Raw genomic sequence first — 12,236 nt, 5'->3', positions numbered from 1 at the left:
ATATCTTCCCATTTCCCACTCCAGTCAAGATTTTTCCTGCTTTGTTTTACTCCTGAATCAGGAGTCTCTCTAACCCCTCTAGAAATCTCAGCTTTCATTTTATATACACTCCAGACAGTATAGACAAGGCTTAATAAATTAAATGCCAGAAAGATGGTTTCTTTCAAACTCAGGGGAAAGTCAGTATTTTCTAATAGAGATGTCAACAATTTGTAGGAGAAGAAGGAAGACAAAGGCTGAAAAGCCCCTTCCTCTTCTTCTCCCCAAACAAACTGAGTACACAACCATGACAACAATCCATACATTCCTGAAATAAAGTCCAGCACTGTTATCCGACACATCATCACACATAAGGCCAGCACAATGATTATTCTGGTTAGTGCCCCCCGCTTACAAAAGCTACTTATTAGGGACAACATCAGAGCTATTTTGGGGTAAGGAAATAACCCTAGGGACCACAAAGGTATTAAAACTTCAAAAGCCCCTAGGGACCAGAAAAACCGGCAAGCTTCCACTCCAAATGACATTATGAATCACCAATATGCCCACAAAACAACCAAAACCAAAATATTATTGTTATAGGTTTTTTTTTCCACTGTTTTTGGCCTCCGCTTTCCCGGCCAACGCACCAAAAATTTATTGTCCTGGTTTAAGGACAAATTAGGGGAAATCTCCAAGAGGGAGCCCCCCAGAACAAAACAAACCTCCAACCACCCCTCCCCCAACACCGGGTTCGGGAAGGAATTTCTCGGAGGAGCAAAGTGGAAAACAAAACCTATTTATTTACAAGTAACAAAAGAACACTCCCCAACACAAGAAAAGAAAAGGGACCAGACTGTGTTGTGGAGGGCGCCGAATCTTCTCTAGCAGGCTTCGGGTGTCCTGGAGCTCGCAGGTCCGATCCGGAGCCGGTCCAGTATCTTGGGGGAGGGTAAGAAAGAGAGAGAGAGAGAACAAAAGAAAAAGAAAAAAAACAGCGCAAAAGCAAAAAGCAAGCAAGCAAGCAAGCAAGCAAGCAAGCAGCAGCTAGCCAAAGCCAAGCAGCCAAAGCCAAAAGCCAAAAGTGCCTGGTCACACCCCCCCCCCCCCCTCCTCTCTTCCCCATCCCGCCACAGCCAGACTGCCGGGGGGGGGGGGGGTGGGGGAAAAGGCACAGCTGCCAGACATAACACACGATATTGGGATAAAGGCTGTCACCCCACGACATCTACATAGATCCTAAGGGAATATTTAACATTGAGTTACTGGGGTGTGAGAACTGGCATTAGAGAGTCAACTGGAGAATTTTTACCACATCTACTTTAGGCTGGCACAAAAAATCTCAGGTGAGACAGGTCTGGTTGCTGGTAGAGTCCAGGGTACCTTTGCAACATGCTCCATACAGGACCAGTTAGGGACTAGGTTTTTTCACAGAATCAGAGAATATGTGAGTTCAAAGGAATTCCACAAGGATATTCAAAATCAGCTCTGTCCCCAAGACATTTTAATCAACTCTTTTGCGTTCTGCCAACTTCCCATTTGACACTTCTTTTTCTGCTTTCCTTTCCTTTGGGAAAACAAGCAGATGTGAGAAGAGCCAAATCACACACTTCATGTCCCGCCCCTGAGGAGAAGAGAACAAAGCCCACGAAGCCTGCAGAGAATGAACAGAAGCCTTGCAGTGCTGTTTATCGGCGACCCTACAGGGACAGGGTGATTCATTTACTTGCTCTGAGGACTTACAAGAAGCCAGAGTTACTTGCTCGCTTGCAGAGAGATGGAGTCATGCAAAAGGACAAGGGCACCCTTGCCAAGATCCTTCAGCAGGTGAGATGGTGGAGTTTGTGCCAGCATTATTACCACCACACTCTTCTTTTCTTCCTAATTGTCACTTGTTCCTCTACTCTTTAAATTGCATCTGGACAAATAAGTTTGGAAATGCTCCCTGTTAAAGTTTTTCCATCAACTTCATCCAGAGGTCTCAAGCTGCAGGTCCATGTGACAAAAAGAAAGAAAACTTGAAAATTTTGGGGCATTGTTGTTTTTCTAGAATAGCTGGCAATGAGTAACACTTTGTAATGTTGTTGCTCCTCATGCCTTATTCCATTCTCTTTCTTTTCTGTGCACTGTTTAACTGCTTCAAGGAGTAACTTCACAGGGGTTCCTTGATTGTGTGAAATGGTTTATGACTGCACTTAAAATTTCCTGGAAGAAGTTCCAGGGCAGAGGAGTTCAGGAACTGCAGAGGCCAGTATTTCATTTGAACACAGTTAGTGGCCTCTCTATAGTACTTGACTTCTCTGGGATCTGTGGGGATTTTCTTCCAGGGGTGTTCCAGGCACATCCTCCATGATAAAGATGGTAGCCAAACTTTGAGCAGAGGGTTTCTTTGCTGTCACGTGGTTTAAATATTCCCTCTTCTTGGAACTCAATTAATCAATAACTTCTCCAGTGGTCCTTTAAATTCCACTGGTATTTGATTTTCACAGCCAGCAATAGGATGCACATGCATTGAAAGATGCAATATTTCTCTCATTCCCTTTTCAAAATTCCCTTTTCCCCTAGAGTGTTGCTGAATTATGCTGGCATTAATATATCAAGTGGGAACATTTCCTCTTTAGCTAGGCAAACAGTGTCTTGGAACTTAGTCAAGGGAGGAAAATTCAATACAGTTTCGGTTGATCCCACAGTGACTTTTAAGAACTCATTCCCTGAACCTGGGAAGTTTGTTGCTAGGTTTGCCCAGGGCAGTGGCAGGCTTTTTCATCCTGAAAATATTCACAATATTACGAGGGCCATGTTCTGCGCTCCCAGCTGAAGTAGCCCATTTAGATTTCAAGTTGATTATACATTTTCAAAGCTCAGCTCCTAAGAAGGCAATGGATGGAAACATTTTTCCTGTTCCATTGCAAAGTTTGACGAGATTTCTGTGGTGTCAGTGTGCTGTAGGAGGTGTGAACTGCCTCAGGGTCCAGGTTTGCATTCTGAAAGTTCTGTGTGAGCAGCCCTGCAGCCTGAGATGCCTTGCTCAGGCTTTTGTGGACATCAGAGTAAGTGGGGCTTTATTTTGTATAGGTCTGAAATGGACAGTGTGAGCTTGCTGAGATGTGGTACACACACCCTTGCTTCCCTTCCAACACAACCTGAGTTCAGCTTTGAAGAAGTGAATCCCTGATTCTGGGTATCTTTGTTACTTTTACATTTCTTTTTCTGCTGTGGGCAGACAGGCATCAACACAGACCCAAATTATGAATGTTTATCATATTTTCAAGAAGAAAAGTCAAAGTTGTGACAGATGTTAGTGGTGTCTTAGATGAGTTATTCAGTGTGTTTGAGGGTTCAAATTGATGGAGACTTTCCCAATGGGCTTTTCTGTGGAACTCTGAGCAGGTGTCAGGGGATGAAGTCTAAACCTGCACTTTTGATATCAGTGGTCTTCAGGTTTTACTACCTCAATTTACTTTTTGGAGGTGACTTTGTATTTGTCTTGAGGAAGGTATGATCCTCAATTCATTTACACCTGGGCATGTGCGCATTGATTAATTGAGACAGAGTGCTCACAAGCAGCTGTTCAGGACCAATCACATTTCTCTAGTTTGCATGCAGCAAGCATAATAAAGATTTGTTTTCCTACACGTCTGCCTGTAGGTAGCCAAGTGGAATGCAAAGGATAATTGCTTCAGTCTGAAGGAACATCTATTTCAAACCCTTCAGACTGATTGGCCTGGCTACACCGAAATAGACAGACAGAAGCTGAAGTTAATACTTTCTCGGTAAGTTCAGTCACTCAGAGAAAGGAAAAAAGAGAAATCCCTGGTTAATGAAGCTTAGACTGTGAGAATATGGTGCCTGGCTCTGCACAGGACACCATGAGAAGCACAGCAGGTGCCCAAGAGTGTTGTCCAAAGACTTCTTGATGCCTCCTGCAGTGACCATTGGCCTGGGGAGCCTGTTGCAGGGCTCAAGCACCCTCTGGGCCATGAATGTTTTCCTGATATCCTGCCTAAAGCTCCCTCAACTCAGCTTCATGCTGTTTCCTTCAGTCCTGACACTGAAGGACTCTGTTTTCCCTGCAAGGAGCGAATTTGGACAGTTGATACTTAGGCTTTGTAACATGAAATATTGGCCCATCCATACAGAAAATCAGCTCCATCTCAGAACACCACCAACACCAGTCAAGCGTTATCGCCAGGGCCTTCTGAGAGAGATGCTGCAGTAAGACCAGCTCAGGTATTTTGTGCATTTTTAACATTCTGGACTGTATGGTAAATTTTAGCAGACTTGCTGGTGGTGCAAGATTGTCATCTGAATGATGTGCAGGACCTTCTCATTTGGGGAAGCCTTTGATGGAGCTCCTGAAGGGAGTGTCTTTCTTCCAAAGAATTTTAGCTACAGTCTTGAAGTAGGACATGCTGAGTGCTAAGATGGGAATGTAGGAATGAGACAGAGCCTTTATTTACCTGCAGAACTTCTGGTTTGAATGCTCTTTTTAGTGTGGAAAGATGTGTGTTCAAATTGGCCCAGTTCAGAAATGCTGCTTTTCCAGACTGGGAGCAAAGTTTGATCCTGATCATATAAGTTAATGAATGAATGATTTTGTTATTGATGCAGAAACGGCCTCTGGCTTCTGACTGTACCAGTCCTGTGACGAGCAAGAAGAGGAGAATTGGCCACCAGCCCAGTCCTGTCCAGCCAGCAGCTGGTGGCCACTTTTCTTCCTTCCTTCTGCCTTCCACATCTCTGTTCTCTTCGGACATGTCTCCAAGTGCCGGCTCTGTTTCCCCGTGCACCCATGTGGTGCAGCAAACAGAGAAATTTCGGAGCTCCAGCATCCCAAAAACTGCCAGGGAGCAGAAGGAGATCCCCAACTCAAGTGGGGAGAAAAATGAACTGGGGAGGCTGAAGCAGTGGCACCGCCTGGATTTCGATGAAGGTATTGATGTGCTGGTTTTCCTGACTCCTGTGTGGATAAGTGTGGTGTAAAGATTTGGTAATTCAGAGAAGCTTCTGCCTAAATTAAGGTGCAAGCATGACCCTTTTCCACAGGCAATAGTAAAAATGTTATTGAACAGGAAACGCAAGCTAGGGAGATAGGAATGAGAGAAGAGAGGCAGGGGAAGGGGAAGAGAGAGACATCAAGTGGGGAGATATCATCACCACATGGACTCTCTGTTGTCCAACCTGTCCTTCTTAACCCTTGGTCTTCTCAGTGGTGGGGGTCCCCAGGTCTCTCTGGAGGTACCACCTTTATACTGTCCAAGATTCGAGGATTCACAGGGTGGTCACAGCTTGTTCCCACATCTTGGGCTAGAAGCCATGCAAGCACTGATTTTCCTTACCCACAGTCTCTACAGTGGAGGTTTTTGTCTGGTGTCTTAATTTTAAACCCTCACCTCTGTTAGGCAAAGGCTTTGTGCTTTTATTCTTGCCAATTGTGCTTCTCTCAAATTCCTGTTGTGGTGGCTTATCTTATGGGAACATCCTTCTTTGAAGGCATTCTGAATTAGTTAATTGTGCTCTTGCTTTCCACCTTGTGGAAAGGGAGATTTGAAAGTCAGCACTGGATACACGAAGGCACTGCTCTACATTACTGCTATACCATTCTCTCTGCTGGATGGTCATGAAAAATCAAGACTTTTTTATTTTTTTCCCCATTATATTACATTGTAACTCTTGGTTTAAAAGGTAAAAACAGCAAAGCCCAGAACTTGTGCTGCTGGAACCTTCTCTAAAAGTGCATGGATTTTTAGAAATTTTCTCTCAAAGTAGTGCAAAACCAATCAAGAACAAATGAATTTGAAATAGATTTCTTTGGGGAGAAGCCGGTTAAAAGGAAGAGCCAGACACTAGAAGCCAGAGGAAATGGATTATTTTTCTTTCCATCAGGTTTCTAGTAAAATGCCAAGTGTTGGCTGAGACTGCACTTTTTCAATCAGCAGATTTTCAAGACTGCATGATGAAGGCAGAAACCTGTCACACATGTATTGCAGACTAGTTGACTGAAACCTGTCAATCAAATCTCAGGGATTCCATGGTTGTTTGTTGAACTCAGCCTTTTCATGGAAACTTCAAAAGCTACAAAACGCAAGCTGTGGTTTCCTGGAGTTCTACTTTGAACTGGGCTGGGAGTTTCCTCCCCATCCTAGCTGCAGAATTTATTTTTTCAAAAGCTGTGGAAGTGGTACAGACTGAAAACAACATTGAAAAGCTAAACAGAAACACATAAAGAATGCTTGATTTCTGATGACAGGGACACACCCAGCAGGGCAGAGTTCAGTTGCTTTGTTAAATCTGGGGATTGCCTCCTTTGGAGTTTGACCTTGCAAATTCCAAGTTGGGTTCAGCCTGGAGGCAGGTTTGGAGTGTGCAGATGCCTCTTGCGAGTGGTGGTGTGCTTGTAGAAACAGGTGCTTTGAGATGGCCTTTCCACATTTCTTCTGGACATACACACGGTGCCTACAAACTTTGGAATGCCTTTGGAAGGATTTCTGCTTGAATCTATAAACACATGAGCAGCTTTCTTGAAGAACCAGTTCCCAAACTCTGCCCAGCTATGAAGGAAAAATATGTGCTGTGTTTCAAGTGGGGGCTTAGGATGCTTTCATATGGACTGAGCCATGAGAGGAAATGCACTTTTGGAAATGAAATGCTCACAGCAAAGCTGTTCTTCCAAGTTTTATTGAACATACTATGACTATTGGTATTTCTGTCCAGTTGTATTACCACTTTTCCACTTCTTTTTATACTTCTGCTATACAAAGGAAATCAACAAAAGCAAGTGGACGATCACACAACAGCTCTTTCCTCAAGAATTGAAGCTCAGGTAGCTTAGAAATTGTCAAGAATGGCTGAGTTTTAGCAAAATTCCTTTATGCAAACAACGGCAGTGGAAGCTGATAAGGAATGGAAAGGAATATGTGGGAATTTTATGCTTGACACAAAACTTGAAATAGAAAGCCGAGAGAGATTTCCAAGCTCCTGAGTATTCCTTCCTGTTTCAGCTGACTTTTTCTTATGGCAGTTCTCTTTATTATCATGGTAATTCTTGAACATTTCTTTGGAAAGAGGGCTTCAAGGTTATGTGTGCAATGCTTCCCAAGAGGCAAAGGGCAAGTCACAAATGCAGAGCTGTTTCCTGCCCCAACCTGCCACATTAATGAGAAGCACTGAGTTTTGACTGCAGGATATTGGAGTCTTAGTGCCAGTAAGCCCTATAGAATGGAATTGGCTTTCCTGCTGACATGAGTGCAGGCTCTCATCGGAACTGTGGGCCTCTGGAAGCAGCAGGGAAGTGGGGATAGAAACATGGCAGTAAAAGAACTTCAGCTCTCTTCTTTCTTTTTTGTTGGAACCTCGACGTTGATTTCTCTCAAGCTGTTGTCTTTTGAAGCTGCATAATTTTCTGCATGGCTGTGCAGATGGCTGTGCAGATGCCGCCTCATGCCTTCAAATAGGAAAAGCTGAGCTGGGGCTAACACTGTGGGAATGCACAACCTGTAGAATACAGTGGCCATTCCTTCTATCTACCTCCCAGGCAGGGCTACTTTGGAGAAGGTCTTATGTGCCCTATTGTTAAAAGTTGTTAATGCTTCTGAGTAATTTGCTATGAGAAGAACACTGAAGGACTTTTTCAAGACTATCCAATGGGGTTCTTTTGAACTTTTGAAGACCTCCTGATGACGGATGTCAAAATTCTGCTTCTCTGCAGGAGCAAGAAAAGAGACTTCCATTGCCTCCACATGCTCTGCAATAAGCGACCAACCAGACTACTTGAGGTGAGCAAAGTAGCCGTTAACTCTTGCAGCTTTCAGTGGGGTGCAGTGTCCAGCTCTTTCCTGTGGTGAAAGGATGAGTTTGAGCAGATTTATTTGGGCCTGGAAAGCTCAGAGCAGAGATGAACACGGAGGTGGGTTAGGCCCAGACGGACTCTCCCTTCCTGCAGTGCAGTTGCACAGGCTCAGCTGCAGCAGTGGTGCTGCATCCCTACATTGAATTTGCAGTGCAGGAGGGGAGGGAGAAGTGTGTGTGTGGTGAAACACTGGAAATTGCTGCCAGCTTGTGTGAGAGCAGGGATGTTGTCAAGGGCAGTCAGGCCTCCTGCAGCTCTGGGGCTCTGGGGCAGCTGCGGCCTTTGGAGCGGGCACGGCAGGGCCCTGGCTCACATTGCGCCAGTGCCTCCCAAAATGTAGCAAGGCATCTGGAGTTTTCTTTTCAAATTCCTCCTGCACACTAGTCAGGTGTATCTGGGATGCATGCTTGGCACAAACTGCTGTCTGTCCTGGGATTGAACTTCATCCTGTTGAGGATTTACTGCTTGTAAATATTAATCTCTGGATGATTTGAATTATATATTCCCATGTGAAAGGTGTTTCTGTGCTCCAAAAAGAACAAGATCTTCAGGCCCAGAGGAGAAGAAGTATTGGTGTGAGAGTGTTGGGAAGTGGGATCAATTCTTCTCATTGCCATTTCAATTGGATTTGTATCTTGAGTTTGATAAACGTCACGCCTGTTGATGTGAGGGAGAAGGGATTGAAGAATATTTGACTCCCATCAGTGTCTTTAGGCATTAATGAATTTGCCCTCTTTAGGAGCAGATGCTGTTTGGGTAGTAGCTGTAGTTTCAGACTGATATAGAGATTGTTTTTGTGGCTGTGTTACAAATGCCTCAGTTCCATGGTCAGTGATGCAACTGCTGTCCACTAGAAGAATCAAATATTATCATTAACACTGCTTTGGTGTTAGACAGTAAAGAATGTAGCTCAAAAGTCCAACTCTGTGCACTCAACTCCATAAATGCATTCCCTGACAAATATGTTTTAGAGATGTATTGTCACAAGTAAATGTAATTAATTTAAGCTTTTCCTACAGAGAAGAGATAATAATTTAGTAATGTATCTCCTCTTCCTGAGGCTGCTGGGTTTGTTTGTTCTTTGACATTTGAAATTAAAGGAAATGTTTTCTAAGTGTGCTTCACTTACTAATGAAGAAAACCTCCACAATGTAAACTATTAGTAACTAAGTGTCATAGAAATGTGACTGATTCCTAGAGTTACCTGACTGCATTCCCTTGAAGCACATGAGCTTGAAAGTAGAAACTGTCAGTCCCAGAGCATCAGACTCAAAGCTTGGGTGTCTGTGTTTGGCATTACCCTGTGCTTGGTGTAATATTACACATGTATTTTTTGGACTAGAAACATACTGGAATGTTCTCTTAGAGTTCACGCATAGAAAAATGGTCTCATTTTTTCCCATTAGAAAATACGTAGCCATTGTCTCCTTGGAGCAACGCCAGCGCTACAAGGATGACTTCCATGCAGAGTATGAGGAATACCGGAATTTACACTCTGTGATTGACAGGACCACAAAGAAATTCAGACAGTTTCAGGAGCAATGGAAGTCTCTGACTCCAGGCTCTGAAGCCTATCAGGTAAAGAAGGATAAAACCATGAAGACTGGTTCATCATCACGGCAGTGTTTTTGATTCCCTGGAACTGCTCAGTGAAACAATGGGAACCTGCAGAATTGGCATATATGCTCAGACACTGCTTGGGCTGGTTCTGATTTTTGCAAGGCCCTGCCCAAAAGCCCCCGTTTGAGCTGTCTATGATGAAACAGAAAGGGAAGAGGCGTCCCAAGCAGAGTCTTAGAGCATGGGCTCCTTCTGTTGGCTATTGAGAGGCTTAATTGCAGATCTTGGGTGGTGCTGGTTGAGGGAGATTTGTTCTTGCAAATGTCCCAGAAGAGTGGTGGCTGACAGAGAAGAAAATGTCTGGAGTTAGACTGAGTGAACTTTTAGTGTTTTACCAAAGTTTGCATTTTATGCTGGTGAAGAAACATTCCTCATGTTTATTTTCTTGTAGAGGCTGCATCATCAAATCCTAGCAGATTATCAGCAGCTACAACAGGTACGTGAGACACCAGAGCTGCAGGGCCATGGTAACTGCTGAGTCTGTCTCAAGGCTTTTTTAAAGCAAAGGACATGAGAGTGTAGACTCTGCAGAAGAGTTTGCATGCCCTAATTTTGCTTTCTCCTTCACAGGGTAGCCCCAGCTACTCTGAAATGAAGAGCAGGTGCCAGTACCTCCACAAAAAGCTGGCCCATATTCAGAGGCGCATTTCTGAATATGACCAGCAGTGAGTGGAGTCCTGGCACCAGACATCTGCTTCAGCCTGGTGACATCTGCAGACCCCAGATTTTTTATTTCAACTAGAAGATTAGGTTTTAGGATTTTTTAAGTTAGTATTGAACAGTAGGTTATGTTAGCACTGAGCCGTAGAATATTTCTTAAAATCTTGGATTAGTTCAAAGAAGTTTAGTTAGTTTAAGAAGTTGAAAGATGATAGTGTTGAATGTTAACAATAAAGAACTCTCACTGTTTATAAGTCCTTCTCTCATTGTTGCTTCTATGATATCTGGAGTGGATTTCTTCTGTCAATTCTGTTCTTCAAGTCTTAAGTTTGTCCACTGAGATAAATTTATCAGTAGAGGGTGGAAGCCCACTACCTGTACTATGAAGTTATGCACATTTTAAGAATCGATTTTGGCTGATGGAAATTCTTTATAAGTTTTGGGGTGTTTTTTTTGACCTTTTTCTTGTTTATGCAAAATCTTTGCCTAAGTGGTGAAAGACATTGAAGTTTGGACAAGTCTGTCAGCAAATCCCTTTGTTTTGGAGGGTTACAGAGGAGTGCACATGAGCTGCTCTCAGCTGTCATCTGAAGCAGCTCTCAAAACAGATTTTAAGTCATGGCCTTCCCTTGTCAGTGAGCCAAGGAATATATCCAGATCTTTGCAAGAGTTTTGTAAAATACGTAGAGTGGTGTTGGAGTCAAGGTACTTCAATGGGTTTTAAAGAGAAATTGCGTTCAAGTGGCCCTGTGGAAATGCTGTCCATTTCTTTGCATATTTAAACCAGTCTGTCTCAACCAGCCTTTCTAGAGAGACACAGATCTTGATTCTTTTACAGATCTCTGGGAACTTGGAATAAAGACCTTTTCCTAAGTTTTCTGCCATTTATTTTTTAGCTTAAACGGTAGACTTGTTACCAGAAAAACCTTAACCTTCTTTTGGGGAAGAATATGAAATTGTCTGAGGCAGGAAAATGTTTGGGAACAATCACCGGGGCCTTTGAATGCCCCTTTCTTCCTTAGAGAGGATTCTACAAATTCTCAATTGTCTCCATGCAATGATGTTAATTCCCTACGTGAGAGATTTTCGAGTGTTTTCTGATTGAACACCTGAGCCATCGTTGCCCTTCTGTTCTCCTTCAAGGGAAGTTCATTAAAATGTCACCTCTTAAGCCCTGAAATTTGGGTCCATTTTTGCCTGGGTCAGGGGTTGCTGCTGCAGCTCTGCAGCGCAGCAGCCCCAGGAACGCTGCTGTGGGGGACATGGGGTGAATTGTGCTGGGGAGCCTCCCCTTGGCCTGGTGGCTGCTGCTGGTTGACAGAGCATGCAGGAATGCTGGTGGTGAGGGTGGGCTGAGAGTGAGGATTTTTCATACTTACCCCTTCATGACCTATCTCGCTTTTTATGGAATTTCTTCTAACTAATTTTACACTGCATAAAGAAGTTATATTTCCATGCTTTTACAAGTCTAATCTTCATATTCCCGGCTGACTCTATTTTCCCTTCCAGTTTCTTGTGTGTTGGGGCAGGCTGCCCTTTGGGGAAGATGTACGAATGCACTGGTCCCATCTCCTTTTACTTCTGGAAAGGAAGTGTTTAGGAGTACTTGAAATGGTCCTTTCTACTTTTCTTTAAGTGGCTTGTTACTGTGCTTTATGACATAAGACACAGTCCCCAGGTTGATTAGAATATACCTGAGCATCCAAAGTTCTCAGGGATGCTCATACCCAAAATTTCTGCAGAGATGAGAGTACTTTTTGCAAAGAAGGTAAAAAGGGACCTAAATGCTTATTTCCTATCACATAACTTTCTCTAGAAAGGATTATAATTTGGTATTGTCTTCCATAGAGCATTTCATGTGGCATGACTTTTCTTTAAAAGCCACTGGAGTTCTGATTCTCAACAGTGGCAGGGAAAGCACTTTTGGCCACTTTAGTGAGGTTTCCTGGAAAATGTTACTCATTTGTCTTTGTAGGCTCTGATTTGCTCTTTCAATCTTGCTGCTAGGGTAAGATCTCCATGGGCTAAATAAGTTTCAGTTAACTGGGACTTTTTAAATAAATTTTGTACAGTGTCAGCTATGAAATGAGAATCACTATCTGCTGGCATACCAGAAGGAATCCTTACT

The 12,236-nt window shown here is 43.4% G+C and overlaps 1 protein-coding gene across 1 annotated transcript; it reads left to right on the top strand.

Moving 5' to 3' along the window:
• Nucleotides 1-1,261: 1,261 nt before the first annotated feature.
• Nucleotides 1,262-11,016, top strand: LOC141727146 (uncharacterized). The gene is made up of 6 exons (XM_074533063.1): nucleotides 1,262-1,806; nucleotides 4,591-4,912; nucleotides 7,688-7,754; nucleotides 9,235-9,406; nucleotides 9,840-9,884; nucleotides 11,005-11,016. Exons 1-6 carry the CDS (start codon nucleotides 1,765-1,767, stop codon nucleotides 11,014-11,016), a joined length of 660 nt encoding a protein of 219 aa, XP_074389164.1. The 5' UTR covers nucleotides 1,262-1,764.
• Nucleotides 11,017-12,236: the final 1,220 nt, after the last annotated feature.

The sequence above is a fragment of the Zonotrichia albicollis genome, chromosome Z (genome assembly GCF_047830755.1).
Source record: "Zonotrichia albicollis isolate bZonAlb1 chromosome Z, bZonAlb1.hap1, whole genome shotgun sequence".
Taxonomy (NCBI): domain Eukaryota; kingdom Metazoa; phylum Chordata; class Aves; order Passeriformes; family Passerellidae; genus Zonotrichia; species Zonotrichia albicollis.
This window is presented reverse-complemented; position numbering and strand designations above follow the sequence as displayed.

What these genes read in the sequence shown, in the direction of transcription:
- LOC141727146 (XM_074533063.1), top strand. Translation starts at nt 1,765, where the DNA reads ATGCAAAAGGACAAGGGCACCCTTGCCAAGATCCTTCAGCAG. An exon ending in TTGCCAAGATCCTTCAGCAG is followed by an intron (nt 1,807 to 4,590) that starts GTGAGATGGTGG and finishes TTATTGATGCAG; the next exon opens with AAACGGCCTCTGGCTTCTGA. An exon ending in CAGGCTCTGAAGCCTATCAG is followed by an intron (nt 9,407 to 9,839) that starts GTAAAGAAGGAT and finishes ATTTTCTTGTAG; the next exon opens with AGGCTGCATCATCAAATCCT.